At 38.0% G+C, this 25396-nt stretch overlaps 3 protein-coding genes across 3 annotated transcripts; 1 reads left to right on the forward strand and 2 right to left on the reverse strand.

The window, feature by feature from the left end:
• Window positions 1-295: 295 nt before the first annotated feature.
• On the reverse strand, window positions 296-2559 carry LOC113742229 (transcription factor MYB1R1). The gene is made up of 3 exons (XM_027270009.2): window positions 2097-2559; window positions 1498-1706; window positions 296-1008 (listed from the first exon to the last, which is right to left on the reverse strand). Exons 1-3 carry the CDS (start codon window positions 2458-2460, stop codon window positions 577-579), a joined length of 1005 nt encoding a protein of 334 aa, XP_027125810.1. The 5' UTR covers window positions 2461-2559; the 3' UTR covers window positions 296-576.
• A 3016-nt stretch (window positions 2560-5575) lies between these two features.
• Window positions 5576-7606, forward strand: LOC113741140 (uncharacterized). The gene has a single exon (XM_027268618.2). The coding sequence runs from the start codon at window positions 5576-5578 to the stop codon at window positions 7604-7606; it is 2031 nt and encodes a 676-aa protein (XP_027124419.1).
• A 12306-nt stretch (window positions 7607-19912) lies between these two features.
• On the reverse strand, window positions 19913-24508 carry LOC113742284 (pentatricopeptide repeat-containing protein At1g74850, chloroplastic). Its single transcript, XM_027270088.2, has 4 exons — window positions 22426-24508; window positions 21255-21569; window positions 21018-21125; window positions 19913-20786 (listed from the first exon to the last, which is right to left on the reverse strand). The coding sequence occupies exons 1-4, from the start codon at window positions 24243-24245 to the stop codon at window positions 20447-20449; spliced, it is 2583 nt and encodes an 860-aa protein (XP_027125889.1). The 5' UTR covers window positions 24246-24508; the 3' UTR covers window positions 19913-20446.
• Window positions 24509-25396: the final 888 nt, after the last annotated feature.

Raw genomic sequence — 25396 nt, forward strand, 5'->3', positions numbered from 1 at the left:
ACTGTTGTTGTCAGTACAAAGTTAACGATGATGACTCATCCACCGCCCCATCAATCATCCACTTTCATTCATGATTTGATTCATTCAAGATATCATTCACCCGGAAATCTCTCCTCTTATCCCAATCGCATCCGGAAAGAAGAGAAGATTGATTTATGCAACAACACCCAAGAAAACTTTGTGATGTTTTCTCTTCTTCTCCATGAAGAAAGCCAAAACCACTCGCTCAGCTTACTTGAAAGCAGCACCATCCCCAGCAAGCAACAACAAACAAAAGCAGCAGGCAAATAATCCAGAATCTAAAACAGTAGCAGTATTAGCTAGCATAAAGACCTCAAGTCTTAATCAAGGGATGCCACATTTATGGTCTGTACAAAACAAAAAGGTCCAACTCTACCTCATCATGTAATTTACCTAATCTACGTCCTAAAAACAACAATCCCCTTCCCCAAAAAAAAAAAAAAAACCCCAAAAAATAATTAAAAAAAAAACTCAATTTTCTTTTTCTTTTCTTTTTTTTTTAAATTAATCTCTTCCGAAGTTCTCCTTTCAAGAACTTACTTTAGCCCCAGTCCCTCAAGCAACAGTAATAATGCTATCTCCATTCTTGAAGCTTGGCATCCTCTGGAAGGCTGGGTGCCTTGTAGACGACTGCCTCTGATGATCAGATGATGACAGCGACAGCCTCAGAGATACTGATTCAGCTGCCACTCGCTGGTTCAAGTTAAAGACGGTTGATGTGGCATAATTAGGCACCGGAACTGGGACGGGCCGCACGACGAGAGCTGATCCATTACCGAAAGCATCAGCCTGGCAGACGGTCATGCTTGACAAAGGATTCCGAACCTGCACTGGTACCAAAATGGGACCAACTGTGACTGGGAATGGTGCTCCTGCAAATCCATTGACGCTGGAGTTTTCGTTGGGAGGCATTGATGTTGCAGGGAGGGCTGGATTCGCTGTTTCATCTAGATGACCGTCTCCCTCTTCCATTGGCACACCAGTGACCTGAATAAAATAATCATCACAAAAGATGCATAAATGACTCTGATGATAACATCTGTGCGGTAAAAGCAGGATGATTAAGAAAAAAGAACTTTAAACGAATCCCATCATAATCACATTGAAGGAATGCTCTTGTTTCAGCCAATATCTCCACATGAATACCAATATATATCTGAGTTGTTATTGGTGACTACTGTTCATTATATTCAATCACATCCCAAAAGAATGTTAATTGTTTGACCGTCCTCAATCTGCAAATCCAAATTCCTAGCAACCCTTTCTTTCAGGACTAAAAGCAACTCATAGGCAACATCCATACAAATAATTGGTGGGCAAAAAGAAAAGAAAAAAAGGTACAACGATTTACAGCTGCAAGAGCAAGCCAAAAAAGACGAACTTGGTCACTTTTTCTGTGGACAAGTCAAGCAATCAGGATACATTACCCCTATATATGGTGAATCAGGTGATAATAATTAATCAAAAAAAAATTACCGAGTCAGGGGTGAGGTCAAAGAGGCTGGATCGGCGGCGACGGCGATTGAGGTTGCTTTTGCGGAGGAAGTACTTCTGGGCGTGGCTGGCAACTTGGGTAGGGGTGCGAGTCTTGACGAAATTCCTGGAAATACCCCTCCAATCCCCTTTTCCCACCTTCTGCAATCCTAACAGAAACAACTTGTGCTCCTCTTCAGTCCAAGGAACCCCTGATCATATCAAATCAAATCAAGTAAATTTTAATATAAAAATCAAAACTTGTAATACCCTCCACCCCCCCCCCCCAAAAAAAAAAACAATTTATCTCATTGGATCGACAGAATTTACACCATCTTTACATTGAATTCTTCCTACCGATAAATTCTCAAACAATCAAACGCCAACACCAAGGATCATATTTGTAACAAAAGCTCTGAGATGCCAAAAGAAAGTTCTTTTTTTATTTTTCCCCTTTCTTATCTCATCCATGATGCCGAAAGAAAATTACTCCAATACATAAACAGATAGACTAGAAAACAGATTTTTTTTTCTTAACATAACATAAAAATAAATAAATAAATAGATAACTAACAAAAGAGATGGAGTGATCTCGAACAAACCTCGCTTACGCTCCCTAGCGGCGGTGGAAGAGTGATGGGTGGGGAGGGCGTCGTCAGCGGAGGCATAACCGGCGGCGACGTCATCGGCAGCCTTGGGCGCAGACGCATCAACGTGAACAGAATTTTTTTGAATAGTAGAAGCGTTAGAGGGGTGGTGCTCGTAGTCGGACAGATTATTCATACTCACACTTTTCCTCATGGGATCCACTTTAACTCTCACCCCGAACAGCATGAACTCACTGATAGGCCCGGAACCGGAATCGGAACCACCACCACCGTCCGCGGCCGACGCCGACGACGACCCTCCTCCACAGGTGCGAGAGTTGTGGCCGTTGCTACCACACTGCGAGCAGCAGCGTGACATCTTTCGCCTTCTTGCTTTTTCTTCTTCTTTTCCGAGAATTAGGATTGGAGAGGGATAAGATATATAGAATAGGAGAGGGATAATATACGGATAGATGGGTAAGGAAATTAAAAAACACACGGAAGACTTAGGTTGTGTTTGGATTGCATTTTCCGTCATTTTTCATGGAAAAATTACTGTAGCGATTTGATATATGTGAGGGAAAAAGGTGATAGGGAAATGTGATCACGGAAAACGATAATATTTTCCGACGAAAACCTTCAATCCAAGCAAGGCCTTAGGCTTTGCTTGGATTGCTATTTTCCGTAGAAAAATTTCGTCATTTTCCGTGAACACATTTCCCCATTACCTTTTTTCCTCACATACATCAAATCGCTACAGTAATTTTTCCATGAAAAATGACGGAAAATGCAATCCAAACGGGACCTTAGTACTTTCTTCCCCTCTTCTGCTTGTCGTAGTCGTATGAGGCGGAAGTATGTAGGGCTATTGAGTCTTGTAGCTGAGTCGGGTTTTGGTAAATTCCAAATTTGGCCAGCAAAACAAATTTAGGCTGTTGGCAAGTCCAGATTTTGACAATTTTAAATTTAGCTCACAAACTAAATATAGCTTTTGAGATTTGGACAATACATGTAAGGCTAGGGGTAATAATATTTATAAAACTCATATATATTTGATTCACAAAAATATAAAAATTTTGAGAACCTCACAGTAAATTCGTTCTTGTATATAACATGATATAAATTCTTTTACCAATATATATAAATTATAAATTATGCATCCTATAATACATATAATTATTAGATGACACATATTCAGGTTTAGTCTCATAAAATTCAAACGCGGCTCACAATTAAATTGGGCCTAATTTTGAGACCCAACCTCAATCCAATCTAATAATACACGAGAGGGTAGATCTAGGGGTGTCAATTAGGTTTTTTTGAACTGACTTTAGCAATTACAAACTCCGCTCACAAATTATATGAATTTTTGGGGTTCGAGCTTTTGGATTTCGGAATCACATTAAAAGGTTCAATCTCAACTCACGCTATTATGTGTGTTTCAAGTTCAAATCTAGCTTGGTCCAAACTTATAATTTAAATACATAATGATATATAATATATATTTTATAACTATGTAATACAAATTTATATATAATTATTGACATTTTATGTCGTAATATGTATAATTATAAATTATAGATATTATTATATATATTTTGCATATATAATTATACCCATATATTGGCGGTGTTTTAATCAAACTTGAGGCTAGTATGATTTAAGCTCAACTCACATTTAGTTCGAGCCTAATATTTAAGTCCAAACTCAGCTCGGCTCAATTAAATCTTAGACTCAGTGAAATTTGTTCGAATCGAGTAGGTCGAGCTCGATCTGGCTCAGCCCGATTGACTGTCCCAGGTAGACCTAATTTTTCTTGCTAAGCTCAGGCTAACTCGGCCTTACTTATAGCCTGGAGGTATTGTAAGTAAAAAACTGAATAGAGTCACTGTAAATTAGAAAAAGAACAGTCTCAATTCCATATTTTTTTTCTTGTTTGTTTGCATAAGCACTTTTTCCTTCCCAAACTTGGTAGGGTTTGCTAAATAATGAATTAGATGTTTGGCATCCATAAATGCTTCTCTAAGATTTGGTATATATCAACTGCATTTAATTCTACATAAGGATGAATGAGGTATTTAATCAATATACTTCGATAATCTTCACTTCTTAAGTTGTTGTTGCCTAATACATATTTTTCAATCTTACTACATGCAATCATCCTATATTCAATTATTGTTACTTCCATTCCCACCCTTAATTTCTTCATGTACATCTCGAATTACTATGGATATTTAATTTCTGTACACTCAGAAAAGGGGGCAAAAAAAAAGGCACGAAGGGCTTCACTCTTTAATTACTTGTATGCCAAGATGTTATAGGAACCCCTACTGGATGTTCACGCAAAAGTCCTTATCACGCATCATCCTATATGTGAGTTTTGAATTGCATATTTTATTTTGTCTACATAGTTATTGGTGTAAATCTATCCACATTTATGAGCCCAAATTTTCAATTTGTTATACTTTTTGACCTTTTTTGTTTTATTTTTTTTTTTTTTTTTTTGGGGTTGAGGAAGCTCTAGACCAATCCATGCTAGAACTTTTGGTTAGTAAAATCGCTAATACTTGTAGGGTTAAAAACAAAAAAGCCCCATGTGGTATACCTAATACATAGAAAAGTCCCATGTGATTTCAAAACATACAAAACGACATCTCATATTTTGAACTAAATTGTAAACTAACAGAATTCGTTAAACTTAACGAAAATAACGGTCTCGACTGTTAAACTTACCGGATTCCGTAAAATTTACCGTTAAGTTTACCGGATTCCGTTAAGTTTTCCGTTAAATTTACCGGATTACATTAAGTTTAACGAATTTTGTTAGTTTACAATTTAATTCAAAATATGAGGTGTCGTTTTATATATTTTGAAATCACGAGAAACTTTTCTGTGTATTAGATATACCACAGAGGGCTTTTTTGTTTTTAACCCATACTTGTATTACGTCTTGGGAGCAATTTGTTATACTTTTAGTTATTTTTTAGGGCAAAAAACCCCAGCAGCCATTCAATTTTGAGTTGTATGAATTATGATCGCTAAACTATATTTTGTTTTAAAACTTAGCACTGAACTTATAAAATTGGCATGCTACTGGTCATTCTCTTAAATTGCATTGTAATTCTATTGAAAGAATTATACTGTTAGGAACGGGTAATTGGGTTAGAAATTGGGTAATCGGGTCAGAAATGGAGGGCATGAAACGATGTCGTTCCAATTAATAGGAATTGGATTGGGTAGGGCGGCTAATTTGCTTAGTCGGCTGAATGTATTAAAGTGGGTCCCACTTGTGTCCAATGAAACAAGAAAATAACTGAATTAGTTGCTTCCCTCTCTGATCTTTTCTCTCTCTCTTTTCTCTCTCTTTTCTTCTTTCTTACTTCTTCCTGGATATCCCTTTCCCCCATCAGATTCAACTCAAATTGTATGATTATTGCTTCAGAGCTTAACAATTGGTAATCAGAGCCTTAGATCCTTGGAGCAAGATCAAATCCATGGCAGAAGGTACGAGATTCAGGACATTGGAGGAACAAGTCAAGAGGCAGGAAATCAAGCTCCAAGAACTGATGGAATCTGTACTTTCACATCAATCAGAACAGCTACAGCTTAAGAACAACTTAACAATGGAATTGGAAGAAAACAACAAACGGATGGAGAATTTGTTGTCAGGAATGGAACAGAATTTCAGCAAGTCTCTGGATCAGAAATTCAATGCACTGCTATCCAGGATGACTACTGCGCAGGACAAGGTCGCGGACAGGGGAGAAAGAATCATGATGGATCAGGGACCAATTCTTCCTACACCGCCGCCTCATCAGAGATTGCAACCAGAAGGAGATCAGCAGAATTCCTGCAAAAGAGATTGGAGTAAGTACCAACTTCCTAATCCTCCTAAGATAGATTTGCATCTGTTTAGTGGAGAAAATCCTAGGGAATGGTTGCGCAAGTGTGATAAATACTTTATGAATTATCAAATTCTGGAAAATCAGAAGGTTGAAATCATAGAAATGTACTTAGATGGAAGGGCGGATAAGTGGTTCCAAGGTATTAAACTGGAGAGGCCTGGATTGAGTTGGACAGAATTTGGAGATCTGTTATGCAAACGATTCACAGACAGTATTTGCAAGGATATAGTAGAGGAATTTAATAAGCTGCAACAAGGAGGTAGTGTGAGGGAATATCAGGAGCAGTTCGAAGAATTGAAACCTCTAATGTTAATCAAGAACAGGAACTTAGATGAGAACTACTTCATTTCTAGCTTCATTAGTGGCTTGAAGGAGGAGATCAAACCTATGCTACGGATGCTGAAGCCTGCTACTTTGACTGAAGCTTTTGAGCTGTCTCAGTGGCAGGAGTACTCACTCAAGGTGCAGAATAAGAACTCTAAACAGACGGGAGAGGGTAGGTTTGGATTTTCAAGGGGTAATACGTCAGTGGTAGACAGCAACACTTACAAGGTCCCTGTCAGTAATGCTCTTAAGGGCCCTAGGTACAGTAATAAGGTACAGGAGGATGCTAAAGAAGTGAAGAGGATCTCACCTCAGGAGTTGCAGTTTAGGAGAAGTAGGGGACTGTGCTTCAAGTGTGGGGAAAAATATGGCGTAGGCCATCAGTGTAAGCAAGGGTATGTTAACTGTATGATATTGGAGGATGAAGAGGAGGCAGTCTTTGAAGATGCTGTGGGGGAGCAGGATGAACAGACAGGGAATCCAGGACAAACTATGGAGCTGTCCCTACATGCATTGTCTGAATCCCTGAGAAGGAAAACAATTACATTGACAGGCAACCTGGATGGGGAGAAAGTTTTTATTTTGGTAGACACGGGTAGTTCAGACAGTTATATCAACAGTGAAATGGTAATTGGAATGGATATTGCCTACAGAATGGTTAAGCAGCCATTTTCTGTCATAATGGGAAATGGAACTACTGTGACTAGCAATGCTATCTGTCCTAATGTGCACTGGAATATTAACCAACATAGCTTCAGATTTGATTTGAAGGTGATGGAGTTAGAAGGATGGGACATAATTTTGGGGGTAGATTGGATGACACACTTTAGTCCTATCACGTTTGACTTCCAACAGCTCAGGATATCCTTACATAGTGAAGGAAATGAAATTCACTTACATGGACAAGCAGAGGATAGTGATATGGATTTAATCAGGGGAAGGGATATGAGAACCTTCATAGAGTATAAAAGACAGATGTGCTTGGCTTTGAACTGTAGGAAGGAGATAGGAGAAGAGGTAGCTGTTATTCCCCAGGAAATTATGGAAGTGCTTCAGGATTATGATGATGTGTTCCAGACTCCAAAATCCTTGCCCCCTCCTAGAAGTGTGGACCACGAGATCCTTCTCAAGAAGGAGGCACAACCTTTCAAATTAAAGCCCTACAGGTACCCCCACTGTCACAAGGAGGAAATGGAGAAACAGGTGGAAGAAATGCTTCAAAAAGGGATAGTTAAGTACAGCAACAGCCCTTTTGCTTCCCCTGTGCTGCTGGTTAAGAAGAAAGAAGGGACTTGACGTTTTTGTGTGGATTATAGAAAATTGAATGAAATGACCATCAAGGACAGGTTTCCAATTCCCAACGTGGATGAACTACTGGATGAGTTAGTTGGGTCTGTTTACAAAACAAAATTGGATCTCACCTCAGGGTACCATCAGATCAGGGTTAAGCCTCATGACACCTTCAAGACAGCTTTCCAGACTCATTGTGGGCACTTTGAATTCTTGGTCATGCCCTTTGGGCTTACTAATGCACCAGCTACTTTTCAATCATTAATGAATCAGATATTTCAACCCTATCTGAGAAGGTTTGTGTTGGTTTTTTTTGATGATATTCTGGTGTATAGCCCTACCATGGATGCTCATGTTCAACACTTGAGGGCTGTATTCGAGATTCTAAGTGAACATCAACTTTATGTGAAGAGGTCTAAGTGTGCTTTTGCTCAGAAGAAGGTTGACTACTTAGGGCATACTATCACAGATCAGGGTGTTAGCATGGACTGTTCAAAAGTTAGCAGTATTCTGAAGTGGCCTGTGCCTCAGTCAGTTAAGGAGTTGAGGGGTTTTCTAGGCCTTACAGGGTACTATAGGAGGTTTATTCAACACTATGGTCTGGTGTGTAAACCACTCACTGAGTTACTAAGAAAGGATAACTTCAAATGGAACAGTCAAGCTCAGGTTGCATTCGAACACTTAAAAAAATTGATGTGCTCAGCTCCAGTTCTGCAGTTACCAGATTTTTCAAAACCTTTTGTGGTGGAGACAGATGCGAGTGGGGGAGGAATTGGAGCTGTCTTAATGCAGGAAGGACATCCCATTGCCTTCCTGAGTAAGGCTCTTTCAATCAAAAACTTGGGACTCTCAGTTTATGAAAAAGAGCTTTTAGCTCTGGTGATGGCTGTCACAAAATGGAGGCATTATCTAGTGGGAAACCATTTCATTATAAAGACTGATCATCAGTCACTGAAGTATCTCTTGGATCAGAAACTTAACACTGCTCTCCAACACAAGTGGATGACTAAACTCTTGGGGTTGGACTATAAAATAGAATATAAGAAGGGAGCTGAAAATTTGGTAGCAGATGCCTTATCCAGGAGGCATGAACCTGCACAAACAAAAGAGCTGGGGTCCTGTTTAGCCATCACATCTGTTAAACCTGGTTGGATGATGGAGTTGCAGAGGAGTTATGAAGGGGATTTGCAATGCCAAGATATCATGAGCCAACTAGTTTTAGATCCCAATGCACACACTGAGTATAGCCTGCTGGATGGAATTCTGAAGTATCAGGGGAAGATTTATGTAGGGGGAGCCAACAACATTAGGAGACAACTGATTCAGACCTTGCATGACTCTGCTTTGGGGGGACACTCAGGCCAGAGAAACTGCTGGCAGAAGCTCAAATCCTTGTTTTATTGGCCTGGAATGAAGCAGGCAGTGATTGCATATGTGCAGAACTGTGATACTTGCCAGAAGAACAAAGCTGAGCATGTTCCTTATCCCGGATTGCTACAACCAATTCCTATTCCTCAACAAGCATGGCTCCACATTACTATGGACTTTATTGAGAGATTGCCTAAGTCACAAGGGTATGACACTGTCCTGGTAGTGATAGACAGATTCACCAAGTTTGGACACTTCATTAGACTTACTCATCCTTTCACAGCTAAGACTGTCGCTCAGATGTTCCTAGACCATATTTACAAGATACATGGACTACCAGAGTCTATCATCACAGATAGAGACAAAGTGTTCACCAGTGTGTTCTGGAAGGAGCTTTTCAAACTGGTTGGAGTGAATCTTCATTATTCATCAGCTTATCACCCTCAGACTGACGGCCAGAGTGAAAGGTTAAATCAGTGTGTAGAAAGTTACCTAAGATGCATGACTGGTGAGCTACCTTCCCAATGGAGTAAGTGGCTACCTCTAGCAGAATGGTGGTACAATTCCACTTTCCATTCTAGCTTGAATATGACCCCTTTTGAAGCCTTGTTTGGATACAGACCTACACCATTGCCACTAGGTCCATATCTGGACTCAGTGGTACCTACAGTGACTGATATGGTCCAAGAGAGAAGCAGAATTTCAAGCTGCATCAAGGAACATCTTGCGAAAGCTCAACAGCGTATGAAGCACTATGCAGACCAGCACAGGACTGAGAGGAGTTTCCTGGCAGGAGATTGGGTGTTCTTGAAGCTACAACCCTATAGGCAGCAAACTGTAGCAGTAAGGAAATGTCTTAAATTGGCTGCCAAGTATTACGGACCATTCCAGGTGGAGGAGAAGGTTGGAGCAGTAGCCTACAAGCTTAAACTACCAGCTGATGCGAAAATTCACCCTGTGTTCCATGTTTCTCTTCTTAAAAAGAAGCTGGGACCGCTGCAATCTAGCTCCTCTAAGTTACCAGAATTGGACGACTGTGATCAATGTCCATTGAAACCAGAGACTATACTTAAGCGAAGGGCTATCATGCGTGAAGGAAGGACTGTCATCCAATTTTTGATCAAGTGGAATCACTTGGGCTATGATGAAGCTTCGTGGGAAGATAAGTCATTCATTGAACACCAGTTCCCTGAGTTTCAGACTTGAGGACAAGTCTGTTCTTGTGGGGGAGGAATTGTTAGGAATGGGTAATTGGGTTAGAAATTGGGTAATCGGGTCAGAAATGGAGGGCATGAAACGATGTCGTTCCAATTAATAGGAATTGGATTGGGTAGGGCGGCTAATTTGCTTAGTCGGCTGAATGTATTAAAGTGGGTCCCACTTGTGTCCAATGAAACAAGAAAATAACTGAATTAGTTGCTTCCCTCTCTGATCTTTTCTCTCTCTCTTTTCTCTCTCTTTTCTTCTTTCTTACTTCTTCCTGGATATCCCTTTCCCCCATCAGATTCAACTCAAATTGTATGATTATTGCTTCAGAGCTTAACATATACATCCATCGCACATGCCATAACTCAAGGGCAAATTCGTCTAACCAGATGAGTAAACATAAATAGCGATTGAACTATATAAATTTGTATATATTTTGGTTTAAAACATGCCACTTAACTTAATGGCTAACCCATCATTGTTAGATTTTTTTTTTTAGTTTCAGGATTATTCGTATTAATTCACAAGTAATTTTTTCCTATAAAAAGGTGTAATATCACTTAATGGTATAAAATATATCGAACATGTCACAAATATAATATATCTAAATAATCACTAGATCTAATAGATTTGAAGAGCTTTGATTATATAAATTACTTAAGGAGAGCAAACAGTTGGATAAAAACAGAAGAAGGAAAAAGAAAAAGAACAAACATATATAACTCATATATTAAAGTTTTCTTGAATTGACATAAATAACCTTTAAAACTAACTGAAATGCAAAGATATAACTGCAAATCAGAAGAAATTGTCATTAGCATATCATTTTTCATCATTGAGAAGGCAGTTTAAAACAATAAATAATTTAGTGGTTAAAAGCAATAATTAGTGCCAACAATGTTTCTTGTCCTCTAGCTAAACAAATTCGTGCATAATTTTTGGCTAAATCAAATTCTAAAGGTATTTGTTCTATTAAATTGCACTTCAGCAATTTGGATGTATGTGGTATAACCGTTTCAGTGAATGCTTAATTAAAGAAAATTATACCTATGACCCAATATGCCCAATGTGTTTTTATAAAGAAAAGTATATCAAATTTTGTAATTATTGCAGCATATGTTGATGATTTTAACTTGATTAAAACTCCTTAAGAGCTCCGAAAGGCTATTGAATATTTGAAGAAAGAATTTGTGGTCAAGAATTTTGGAAAGACTAAATTTTGCCTTGGTTTACAAAATGAGCAATTGAAAGATAAAATTTTGTCCACCAAACTAATTATATTTAGAAGGTATTAAAGTGATTTTATATAGATAAAACACATTCATTGAGTGCCCTGATGGTCGTTTCGTATTTTGATCCGATTAAGGATCCCTTTTGATCCGATTAAGGATCCTTTTTGATCAAAAGAGGAAGGTGAAAATATTATTGACCCTAAAGTACCATATTTTAGTGCAATTGGTGCACTAATGTATCCTACTAATTGTACAAAATCGGATATATCATTTGTTGTAAATCTATTAGCAAGATTTATCTCCTTTCCTACAAGACAATATTTGAATAGTATTAAACATTCTTTTCGGTATCTCTAAAGAACAATTGATCTTAGCCCTTTTTATTTGAATAAATTTCGGCATGAATTGCTTGGTTATACTAATGTTGGGTATTTATCTAACCCACATAAAGTAAGATCTCAAACTGGATATCTATTTACATGTAGTGGTGTGGCTATTTCATGTCGATTATAAAGCAACCAATGGCTGCCATTATTTCGAAATCGTGCTGAAATAATAGCAATTCATAAGATTAATCAAAAATATATTTGATTAATATCAATGACCCATTATTTCGAAAAAAAATAGCGGGTTATCCTCTAAACGAGAAAATCCTCCGATTACATTATATGAAGATAATGCGGCTCGTATAACTCAATTGAAATGAGAATAAATTAAAGGAGACAGGACGAAACATATTTCACCAAAATTCTTCTTTACTCAAATTGATGTGCAACAAATTCAATATAGCAATAATCTGGCAAAATTATTTACCAAGGTATTGCCAACTATGACATTTGAGAAATTAGTGAAGAATATTAGAATGCATCGGTTAAAAAATCTCAACTGATGTTTGGATTAGGGGGAGAAATTAAAACACAAAAATATTGTACTCTTTTTCCTTTACTAGACCATTTTTTCCACTGAAATTTTTCCTAATATGGTTTTAGTGACACATATTCTTTGGGTCCGTTTGGTTTATAGGAAGACACAAGATTGAATTAATCATTCTGTGTCATCTTATGTTTGGTTGCATTTTATACGTGGGATAACACATCCTAACCAACCGAATTAATTCCCTGTACATGGGATAAAATAATCCCATGAAAAATGTGATATTAGTCATTTCGAAATGACTAAGAGATAGGATGATGAAAATTTAGACTAATTTATCTTTATAAATAATATTAATTTATACTCTCAAAATTATATGACCTTACTCTCACACGATATTATGACGTGAATAGACTAATTTACCCCTACTAATTAATTTATGATTTTTTGACTAATTTGGCACTACTACCAACATAATAATATTTTGACTAATTTGCCCTTGCAAATGATACAAATTCATAGTGAATATCATATAACCATACTCTCACATAATAATATGATAATAAGTAGACTAATTTGCCCCTATTCATTATTTTAAATTTTTGACAAATTTACCCATTAATTAATTTAGATTTTTTGACTAATTGGAAATAATAATATGCTAATAAGTAGACTAATTTGCCCCTATTCATTATTTTAAATTTTTGACAAATTTACTCCACTAATTAATTTAGATTTCTTGACTAATTGGCCCCTACTTCATAATAAAAGAACTATATTACTCTTGGACTAAATTGTCCTTACAAACCTTATTTGCTCACCCAAATTCTATATAAATATATAACTTTATTAATTGGATTTTGCAAATGAGGGCTTCAATAAGCTTAAGTTTGGCCCAAAGAAAAATTTTTTATTGATTTTATTCAGTGTAACCCTAACTTATCGAAAACTTGGTTCATTATTCAATTGAATTTCAAATTTAGATTCAAAAACTAGGTTAAAACCTATTGTTAAGGTCCCGAATAGGCTTAGTTTAAGTGAATGCAAATTTTTATATATCAAAATTCTTGATTTATTTTATAATTCTAAAGTTTCAAATAAGTTTATTTTAATAAAAGTTATAAATTATTAAGTTATTTTGCTAAAATGATCCTACAAATTAAGGGGTACTTTGGTCATTTAAATAGTAATTTTATCACATCCAATATCCAATCAAACACAAGATAGGATTATTTTCCAATATATTCTATCCAATCTAGAGTCAACTAAATACTGGATAACTTGGATTATTAATCCTAGGTTAACTCAATCTAGGATTAATAATCCCATCTCACGGAGAGTGTTGTGAAATAATAAATAATTATGCACGCCTATCACATCTATCTTATCCCCTAAATGAAGACATCTAAGGGAGAGTGTTATGATGTAATAAATAATTATGCATGTTTATCACATTTATTTCATCCCCTAAATTATAACAAATCTATCACGATTTTTGAAGTGATGTAGTTATCATGACTTTCGAAATGATAGAACTACCATGATTTTCAAGATAATAAACTTATCACGATTTTCAAGATAACATTTTTTTTGGGTTTTACGTGTATTATGTATTGTGACTAAATTTTGTTTTCTTTGCTTGGTGTGAAGCCTTGAACCGTGTGATGAATGAGTTCGATATGAATAGGTAATGGCAGGCGTCCAAGTCGTCGTTAAGCGTCCAAGCGAGAGAATATTATTACTACACAGTACACGCCACGTCGCCACGGTATAAATTTGACTTCAACTCCTATTATTATTCTTTCTTTACCATGGGATTGTGGAATAAGATGACGGGGCTCCACCTCCTCATTCACAGTAACCAAAGCTGTAATGATCCTACAATATGTTACTATAAAGACAAAAAAATAAGATAACAATCAAACAGTTGCTTACCCACTTGAAAATGAATAGGCTGCTGGTTGGGCGATTCACAACCCCACAATCTTGTCTGCAAATACATATTTTTATTTAGGGTACAATTAATATTTTACTCATTCCTAAAATCCTCTGAAACTCTTTGACTGGGGCGTGTTCGTGTTTTATAGTTCTATTCATAATACTATTGGATGATATTACATGCTACGATTCCAACGCGGTTCCATTCCCCCTAATCTTCATTGTTTGGACTGAAATAATGTAGACCAAACAATGGGGATGAATTAAAAGTGCATTTTCCCTTGCCTCAACCAATATGACTCCTTAAATAGTTCATTAATATGTGGAATAGATTGCAATAGGCTCTTTGCATTGGAATATGCTATATTTTATTACTTATTATAGTGAAAATTCAACGAGAGTGGTATAAGATTTGATGGATCACTTGCTAAATTGAGTTTTACACTCCTTCAATCAAATACCCAATATTTTGCTGAGATTTTTTTAGTAAATGACTCTATATTGGCAATGGCGTTAGTTAGGTAAGGCATTTTGTGTCTGCGCAGGTGAGGCCTCACAAATTTTAAAAATTAATATTTAAAAATACGAAAAAGTCATAAATAGTGTAGGGGTTAAAAAAAAAAAGTAAACGAAGAAGAATGTGCACCGGGTCTATTAGCCCTTGTCCGAATCAAAGGTGCAAGAACTAGAACACTTGTTGACCAATTATGAAAAGTCACAAGCTTTCATATATTTTTGGGTTCGTTTGAGTGGGATGCTTTTGTGAGCTCGTTTAAAACTTTATTGAAATTTATTTGCCTAGAACACTCTATTTTTTTTTTAAACACCACCTTCACCTCCCGTCACCCATCATCGATATAACCCTCGCCATTACTACCGCTGTCTATCTCTGCCACAGATATCTTATTTAATGTATTTTTTTTAGTGTATATATACATATTTTAAATTTGTGTGTGCTTTTGTGTTTTTAAAAACTCATAAAATAGGTATGCCAAATAGACTTCTTCTTTTTTTTGTTTTTTTCTTATAAGTATTCTAGATCTCATACTTATAATCCCTTTTATCTTACCATCAAACCCAATCCACCCCTCTTCGTGCTAAATACATATTTTTTAAATGCAGGATCTTTTATTTATAATCCTTCCTATTTTATCATACAACCCAACGCTCCCTTTGGTTGCACTTACTATACAACCCAACGCTCCCCTGCACCAAGTAGGCTTAATAGACCCTTTGGTTGCACTTATAATCCTTTCCTATATTACCTCTCCCCTGTCCCAAGTAGGCTCAATGGACCCTTGGGTTGCACAATATTAAGCTATGAACATTGGTGCTACATTTTAAGCTTCTTCAAAAGTGAGAAGGACAACGTGTCCTTTACATCTGTTAGGGGATCTCTTTTCGTGCTTTTCATGTTTCGTTCATGCTTGTTTTTTACTGTTCTTTGTTATCATTTCCTTAGCTTACGCTATAGTTATTAAAACCAACTCGGCATCGATCCGACAAGAGGACCGAATTGACAGGTCAGTGGTTCAATCGATGGATCACACTATATAATAAAAAATATATAAAATATAATTATTTGTACAGAAATTTTTAAATATTAACAAGTCATAAGCCATTCATATATCATAATTCATATACACAAAGCATACCCATATGTATTCCTTAGTTTATGAATTCATATTGATACTATACACAAACATAAATAATAAATCCAAGTGCCAAAGAAAGAAAGAAACAAAACTAATTTTCAAATTCTTTTTCAATTATTCGCATCTAATTGTCAAAAGGATGACAATGCCCATATTGGTGTGGTTGGTCAAATTTAAAAATTGGGTAAGAAAGTAATTTCAAAAACATTTTCAATACCTACTGGATTTTTCATAAAATACCGTCGAGTTTAGTGGGGCATCGATTCAACCGTTCGGATCAAACAGTTCAAAGCGAGTCATCTACAACTTCTATCCAATTGCTAAATCGGTCCGGTTCCATTTACGGGTCCATCGATTTGACCGATTTAACTTTCGAATCGAATCGGATTTAATACCTATGGCTAAGACTACAATTAAAATCCACTTGCCAAACTACTACTATGACTCCATCCCTTTCAGAAGATGACAACAAAGTTTACTGGTCAGAGAGAGAGAGAGAGAGAGAGAGAAAAGATTTGTATTCTCGTAATCCATGTACCAACGCACACCAGGAATATTGATCTCTGCATGAATAAATCCCAAGTCGAAAGAATTCTGGCCCCATAAGTATCACCATCCGCAAAAGCAAAGAACCAATTAAAACCATCGGTAACGATGCGTACGTAGTTTTACAGTGCGGATTCGACAACTGTTTGTGTGTGTGTGTGTACATCAATTATAACATAACTATATATAGGTCCCATAAATTTTTTTCATATATTTACAAGTTATTAAACATCTTGAATCAACGAAGTTATATCTTATGCGTTTGAACAAAAATCGGTCCACATGATTTTTTTGAGAACCCTTTCCGGTCCATATAATTGGGATGGAAGAAGGAGGACTTTTGAAAGGGGTCCAAACTCCCATTCTAAATTAATTACTAAGAAACAAAAGATGTGATGCAAATCCACATTTTTATTAATGACTAAACGTAATCTCTGGATGCATGAATCCTGTGGAGTAATGTGATTTGACATAGGTCATCGAGTTTTATACTTTTATATTGTCCAAAAAAAAAAAAGTTTTATACTTTTATATTGTCCAAAGAACAATTGGAACCTTTGGGATCTCGATGCATTCACCTAGTCAACTTTTATGTACTCCTTAAATAAATAAATAAAAAAAAAGAATGGCTGTGTACTGTTTATCATCTAAAGTCGCATTATTGCTGTCTGGACTCAGGACAAAAAAAAAAAAAATCATTAATTTTTTTAGAATCTTCTGGCTTAACCATTTTGGTTTTTTTTTTTTTTTATAAAAAAAAATTAATTTTGCCATGGATTTTCTGAAAGCGACTTTTTTTTTTTTTTTTTTGGGTTTGCTGTTGACATTATTGATGGTTCTTTAAATTCCTCCCATCATCCCATTAGTGAATAATTAAGTGCTGCGATATTTTGACATGGAAAATTAATTTTATCTTGTCTTCATTCGTTCACTTAGGAATGATCGGAAGAGAGTTGTATGTATCTAAATTAAATTAAATTTAAATTTGGCACTACGTACGTATGCTTAATGTTCCAGATTTTGGAAGTAGTTTAATTAATTGGAGTCAAAAAAAAAAAAAAAAAAAAAGATCTTTCCCCACAATTCCAATGCAATAATCCATACATAACTTTTTTGTTGCATGTGAATGTATAGTTCCAGATTTTGCCGTCCCTCCCTCTTCTTTTTTTTTTTTTTTTTTTTTTCTACAATAAAGAATAAGAGAGAAAGAGATTAAAATCTTATCATCCTTTATGATGACAATTCATGTTTCACTAGGTAAACTATTTATCAACGTCAAAAAAAAAAAAAAAGAGTGAAAAAGGAAAGTGAGTGCATGAAGCATCTTAGTACTCAATTTATGAAAGAATTTAGAGAAACTATGGTAAGCACTTTACTTTGGCAGTGGTGTCTTCTCCTTCTGCCTTTGTTGGTTGTCAAGCAGAGAAACTAAAAAGATGCGTCAATTACTACCACTTGATAGTGTGACCTTTTTCTAACATTTTCTGGACGAAACCCAAGAATTCGGCAACTTGATAGTGTGACCTTGTCCGAAATGTAACCGAATATATCCTGTTCTGCTACTGCTACAAAGCCAATCATCCACGGACGGGAGGGACGACTTCTAAGTTTGGCAACTAGTGGTAAAGGGTGCTGGCCAGCCGAAGCGCATGCCAAATTGCTACTATTATACTACTATAGTTGTAAGGCAAGAGCTGCAAGCGAGTCGAGTTGAATCGAATTTTAAACTTATCGAGCCGAGCTCGGCTTAATAACAGGTAGGTTCGAGTTCGAACTCGAACTCAACGAGTCAAGAAAATCGAGCTCGAGTTGGACTCGACCAAGAAAAAGTCAGGCTTGAGCTCGAGTCGACAAGGCTCGCAAGCTGTAGCTCAATCGTGTGCTCGAGTTTCTGGAAATTAATCTAATAAAAATAATAAATAATTATTTTTTCTTAATAAATAATAAAATATTAGAATATATATGTAATTTTACTATTAATATATATATATATATACTCAAATTCGCGAGTCGTCTTATGAGCTGACGAATTTAATATTTTGAACTCGAATTCGATTTGAGTTTTGACTCGAACTACTCGCGAGTCGGATCGGTTCGTTTGCAGTCCTAAGTAAGAGAGAAAGAGAGAGAGAGTCTTGGATACATTGTGTTAACATGGACGATGGACAGTCGTGAGTTAAAAGGTCGCATTTCTCCAGCTATTACAACAAGTACCAGTAACTGTAATTTGTGTGTCCTAATGATCAATGTTGACATATTCGGGCCTTTCTCCTTGGATTTAGGGTCATACACCTAAAGGTAATCCACATTTAATTTAATTTAATAGACGCATAAAATCTGATCCAATCCCACTCCCCCAGTCCTGGTCAACATTCTTTTTTTTATCTGACGTGAAAGTAATATGTCTCTATAGTATATTTGACACCATTGGGATTGGGCTCATCCATTGGACGCTTTCCCATTCTCTGGCCTTTCTTTCTGGTCCATCCAATATGTAAAAGTAGTAGGACCAAAAACTCTGTAAAGTTGCTGAACAAGTCCCCCCCCACCCCACCCCTCAATTATTAGCAATCCGGATGGGATGCTGCTCTTTATCTTCAAGATGCATCCCTGATTTCTTTATCATATCTTTCTTTTCTTTACCATATCCCAAGTCTGTTGCATCAAGTTTTGTCCGCCATAATCATCATTAAGCTACTAGCATTATCTGAAACGAAACTTAAATATTCTCCTTTTGAGCTCCATTTGCTGCCAGAAGAAGAAATAACAGACCCTCTTTCTTTGAGATCAATCCCTTCCCTCTTTGCTTGAGACTAATCCTTTTCCCCTTAAAACCCATCAGTGCATATTTAGCACCACAACCTTAACCTTTAGAGTTGTCTTACCCTGCAACGATCCCTTAACTACCATCTCCATACGAAGCATGGTAAGATGCTTGGGAAACTATATATATATTAAGCTGGTCGTGCGTAGACGGTTTCTTGTAGAATAATAAGAAGACCTCATGTTAGGAAAAAATTTTCTTGATCAAGTCCCTTAAGTTAAACCTCACCTGAGAGGGAATAATGGTATGGTATAGGTTACAAAAACATTTCCAACTACAGGTTGAAAAAACACACTCGTTTTTTCTTAAATGGGGAAACTACTTTTCAAATTCTAAAACCTAAAATATATTTTTGTAAAAAAAAAAAACTGTTTTAGGGTGGATATCAAATATTGGATAGAGAGGAGGACAAGCAAACCACTAGAGTGAGCCAACATGGCCGCATATTAACTCTTAATGCAGAGTTGGTAGGTAAAAGAACCTGTCAAAACTGCTATGCCGAAGCAGCAATAGGAGAGGGAAGAAGGGCCAAAAGGGGAAGAAGGCATTGATAGAATTAACACAAGATTTCATATTGCAGTCCGCCATGACTAGTCAGCCAAATATGAGACCAACAACATTAAAACCTGCCCTGCCAAAAAACTTTTTGAGGGTTAAGCCAAATCAGAACTTGGCAAAGTTTCAACAGCATTAACTACTCAATTATATTTGTGTCAGTAATTCATCACAACAAAATTGGAGACAACATATTGTACATTCATTCTTCAGTTAATGGATGGCCATTTTTACCTACAATCAGCAACCATTACGTAACAAAAGCGCTGATGACTGCTAAAAATCCAAAATGGAAGTCACTTGAGCATTTTGAATCGGTGTCAGTGTCATTGATTACAGGAATAAGATCTTTCACCCACAACACATCAAAGTGTGTTCCGCCCTGCTCTCCACTTGAAGCCACGGACAAAAATTTTGGCTCCAATGTCATCTGCTGAGGGTTCAACTAACCAAGCAGGCTAGCACCACCAAAGTCAAAAATCAGGTCACATCTGCTCCAGCATGTGTGTCTATGCTAGCTAAGATCGAAACTTGGTCTCCAACATGATGCAATGTTTTAAGCGCGCAGCTTGGTCCAGAGCCCTCATCCATTTAACTCTTCCACTGGCTAACACTTGCCCAAATAAAGCAGCTGAAAGCAATTCTCTCTTCAAGCTGTGCTAGTAGTGAGTTCAATTCTTGTTCTAAAGCCTGTCTCAATGTCACCACTCTCGCGTCGCCTTCTCTTGACGTCACTCCTGGAAGTTCCCGTTTCCACAAAGGGCAAAGGAGAGTTACTTATATTAATCACAGCATCACTGTTAGGTTCTTTGGAGGATGATTCAGTGCTAGAGAGAATCCGCTTTAGCTGAGATTTTTGGCAAACTATTCGTCCCTTGTTCCATCCCGGGAAACAAAAAGATGATGAAACACTATCTTTCAGCAAAGAATATGCAGCCTTTGCAACAGGGAAATCTCGTGTTATGGAACTCCTCTCCATATGTCCCCGTCTGCAAAACAGGAAAGAGCACGAGCGTCAATCACCCAAAAGAATAATATCAACAGAAAAGGACAGGAATTTCTTTCCTGTATACTCTGTTTCACTTTTTATATTTTGCCCATTTCCACGTAATACCTTTTGTTTTCTTTGGTAGGGGTTACTGGAGCTGGAATAGCATGTAAGAGCAAAAACCTAGTACACAAGGTTATTATATAATTAAACATAGAATAAAAAGACCTACACCACAACGACGGATGCCAGTTGAGGAAGATCCTCCCCATCATCTACCCGACCTTGCATATTCTTCAGCCAGACAGAAATTGCTGTGCATGCACCACCAGGCCACATCCTAAAAGGGTCAAAACAACGAAAGGACAAGTAGTACATAAGCAACCACAGCTTGCAAATCTTTCATCTTTGTCATACTAGATTTGCTTCAGAGGAAATAGAAACTCAACGGGCGGAAGCAGCTCAATACCTGTGCACATCCACGGACCAGACAAATTTTTTAATACGAAACAGTTCAGGAAAGAGTCCCCTCTTTGTTGCTTCATTTAGCACTTTTGCAGCCCTTTCCTTCTGGCCAAGCCACCAAAGTGCTTCTAGAAGCGTATTGTAGAATCTCATTCCTAGACCACAACCTTCAGAGTTAAGTTTGTCAAGCACATACTCTACCATCTGCCAGTTAATTTCATCATCAAAATCACCTCTGATCATCTGCCCCATGACCTGGTGGATATTGGATGCTTTAGTGGACAACATCTCATCCAGCAAGTCATAGGCTCTGTCCAACCTGAAAAAGAAGAAAATGTAAAATTTGTTGAAAATATGAATACAGAGAAACTGCAAAAGTATTCATTCAAAACACGGCATCATAACTTCAATATACTCTCAGAGATCTGAAACAGCCAAAGCTAAACATTTGATATCCAAAGTCAACATCCGAAGCCTTAAAAGCTCCAAAGCCCACTACAGGTTTGGAGAAAGTCAGAAATTCCCTATGCATACTACTACCTCATGTAATATAAAACTTCAAGTCTTCTGCAATAGCCAACAAAGCACAAAAGAAATCACAGGATTACATATAAAACGCAACTATACATTCTTTGCAGTAATATCACACAGTCCAAGCTACATGTACTTCAATTACGGGAAAGAGAGAGAATCAAATCACAACTACAAATTCCAATAGACTGAAAAAAAAATAGCACATTAAATAAATAAAAAGTAACATGAAAATTCAGTAACTCGTCAATAAGGATGAAGAAAAAGTCAGCGCATCTTAGAATTTTATAGTTAGCTAACTGCTAAAGCCAAAATCATACCTATGGTCAATATATATATATATGTGTGTGTGTGTGTATCTTTCTTTACATTATCGTTCAACAACTCGATTAGATTGTGATACGCAAAACATCATTTTGTATTAGGTAAAATACATCTACACATAATATAAATGTGTTAACTCGAGCAGGCACAAGAAAAAATGTGAAATTCAACTGTAGATTATGGCATTGTAGCAATGTATGACTCGAAACCTTGGCCGCCCATTAATGCAGCAATGCCAGTCATAATACAACTGCACAGAGGGCCCCCAAAAAAAATTTTTTTTTTTTTTAAATTTACTTCATAGGCAATAGAAATCTGACCTGTCATTTTTTCCATGAACTGCCAACATCATACAGTAGCACATGACACTAGGCAGTATGCCCAACTCCTTAATTTCTTCAAACTGCTGCTCACTCTCGTCTGCAAGACCAGCAAAGCAGTAAACACTCAAAATTGCCTCAAGAGTACACTCATCAGGATCACATCTTGCCTTTTCCATTTCCACATAAGCCTTCATAGCATCTTCAAACTGCCCTCCCTGCCTGTATCCTTCAATAACACCATTAAACGAATCCCTGTTCCTCGGAACACCCAGCTCACCCATTCTCATAATAATCGCTTCAAACTCCTTGTACAGCCCTCCTTTAGCAAATGCATGAATCAATGAATTATACGTCTCAACAATTGGCTTGCTTCCCACCTCATTCATCGTGTTGAACGCAACGAGAGCCTCCTCATACAACGCAGCCTGACCATAAGCTTCAATTACTGCAGTGTATGCCTTAGAACTCGGCACAATCCCCTTCTCTTTCATGTGAAGAAGAATTCTCTTTGCATCCTCGTGCAGCCCACCCTTTCCACATGCATACATCAAGCCCTCGCAGGTCTCCATATTCGGCTCCACATTTTCCTCAGCCATATCATGAAACAACGTCACAACCTCCTTGAAATACCCTCCTTCCCCGAAAACCTGTATAAGTATGTTATATGTGGCCGCATCGGGATGTATGTTACTCACCTTCATCTCAAGAAATAGGTCTCTAACCTCATCGTATCTCCCTTGACCCCCGTACAAGTTGAGCAAGATGCTGTAGGTGGAGGCATTGGGCACGCACCCTGCAGCCTGCATTTGCCTAAACACCCCAACGGCCTCTTTGATGGACCCTGAATCCGCATAAGCCTCCAACAGCACGTTATAACTCGTAACCTCGGGTAAATTCCCCTCTTCCTCCATTTCCCTCAACAACACCCCAACCTTGTCTAGCCTCCCCAACTTCCCAAACGTCTCGACCAGATACCTATAGGTATTTATATCGGGTAAAACCCCACCTTCGTTCATGGTCTTAAACACCATCTCCGCCTCGTCCCCCAGCTTCCTACTGGCGCAGGCGCTCAGGAGAGTATTGTAAGTGACTAAATCCGGCTGAATCCCTTCGTGCCGCATTTCGGCGAACAAGCCCAGAAGCCCCTCCCACTCGTAGCCGCCGCGAGCGCAGGCATTGATAACGGTATTGTAAGTGAGGATGCTAGGAAGAATTCGGTCTCTCTTTTTCATCTGGTCCAGCAGACTTAAAGAGGTTTGGTACTGACCGTTTCGGCCATAGGCATTAATGATGGCGGTGTAGGAGAGAACGGTCCTGACGACGTTGTGCTGGGGCATTTCGTCGAATACCTCAGAGGCTTTCTCGAGAAGGCCTTCGCGGCCGAGAATGCCGATGAGGAGAGCGTAAATGTGCTCGTTGGGCTTGCACCAGAGCTGGCGCTGCATGTACTTGAAGAGGCGGAGGGAGCGCTGCCAGTCGGCGCGGGAGGCGAACTCCTTGAAGACGAGGGAGAAGTCGGAGAGGGAGAGCTTGTTCTTGAAAGCGTCGAGGCATCGGGCGATGCTGCCGCGGGGAGGAAGACTGGAGAGCTTGTTGATGAGGGTCTCGACGTCGTAGCTGTACTTGCCCTTTTCGACGAGAACAGAAGGGTTGCCGAGGATGAGTTCTTTGGGCTTGGCGCGGACGGAGACGGCGGTGGTGGAAGGTCGCGGGAAGGTGGTGAGGAAATGGAGTTTGGGGGAAGAGGGGAAGGAGTAGGAGGAAGAATGCGTACAAGGGGAAGGGCTGTGGAAGCGGGGGTACAAGGCGAGGGACATTTTCGTCACTCGCTCACTGTGACATCGGTGTATGGGGGGCTCTCAGCTCTCATCTCCAAGAAGAAGATGACACAGAATGAAGATGTTGACTGCTCCTTTCGTTTTTTGTCTTGCCCTCAAAAAAGGCTTAGCTTTGCAGTGGAATTGAGCCTTCCGTTCTTCTTGAGAGGAGAAGAAGAATATTTAGTATAAGATACACTTAGAGCTTCATTGTGTTTGAGGAACTTATCTACTAAACCATCATATTATCATTAAGAAACCTTCTTCTTTCTCCCACTTATCTACTAAACCATCATATTATCATTAAGAAACCTTCTTCTTTCTCCCTTTCATAACTCACAGTTTTTTGTATGAGTGTTTCGATAAATGGACTCTGCGAAGACACTTCAAAAGCCGGTAACTTTTGAAGTGCTCCGCAGCACTTAACTACTAAACCCCCCAAACCCCCCCAAGCGATGTGGGAACTTAACCCCACAGGGTGCCCTGCTGCTAAGAAGTAAAGACCCCCCAGACTCCCCGAGACAGGTTTTTCCCTTTCATAACTCACAGTTTTTTGTATGAGTGTTTCGATAAATGGACTCTGCGAAGACACTTCAAAAGCCGGTAACTTTTGAAGTGCTCCGCAGCACTTAACTACTAAACCCCCCAAACCCCCCCAAGCGATGTGGGAACTTAACCCCACAGGGAGAAACCTTCTTCTTTCTCAAGTCAGAGTTTAAGTCAGAGTTGACAGGTTTTCAATTCAGAGTTTCATATATCAAACCTGATCTCGACTTATCAAGTAATTTAATTTAGGGATAATTTCAGAAACCTCCCCTGAGGTTTCTGACAGTTTCACTCCCCTCCCCTGTGGTTTCTGAAATTCCACAAACCTCCTCTAAAACTTGATAGGCAATGCCAAAATAGACCCAATTTAAAAATACAAACAATAAAAAATTAGTATCTGGAGAGAGAAACAAGTGTATACCACAAATGCCCTCATTATCTTGGGTTAGAGAGCTAATCTGATGTGAAGAATTGGGAGGGAATTTAAGAAGAATGAAACTTGGGGGGTGTAAGTGAGACCAATCAACAGACAAGCACACAACGTCAGGGGAGGTTTTAGTGGAGGGTTCTTACTTCTGGTTATTAGATTAGTGGAGCAATGCTCT

The sequence above is a fragment of the Coffea arabica genome, chromosome 4e, assembly GCF_036785885.1.
Source record: "Coffea arabica cultivar ET-39 chromosome 4e, Coffea Arabica ET-39 HiFi, whole genome shotgun sequence".
Classification (NCBI taxonomy): Eukaryota; Viridiplantae; Streptophyta; class Magnoliopsida; order Gentianales; family Rubiaceae; genus Coffea; species Coffea arabica.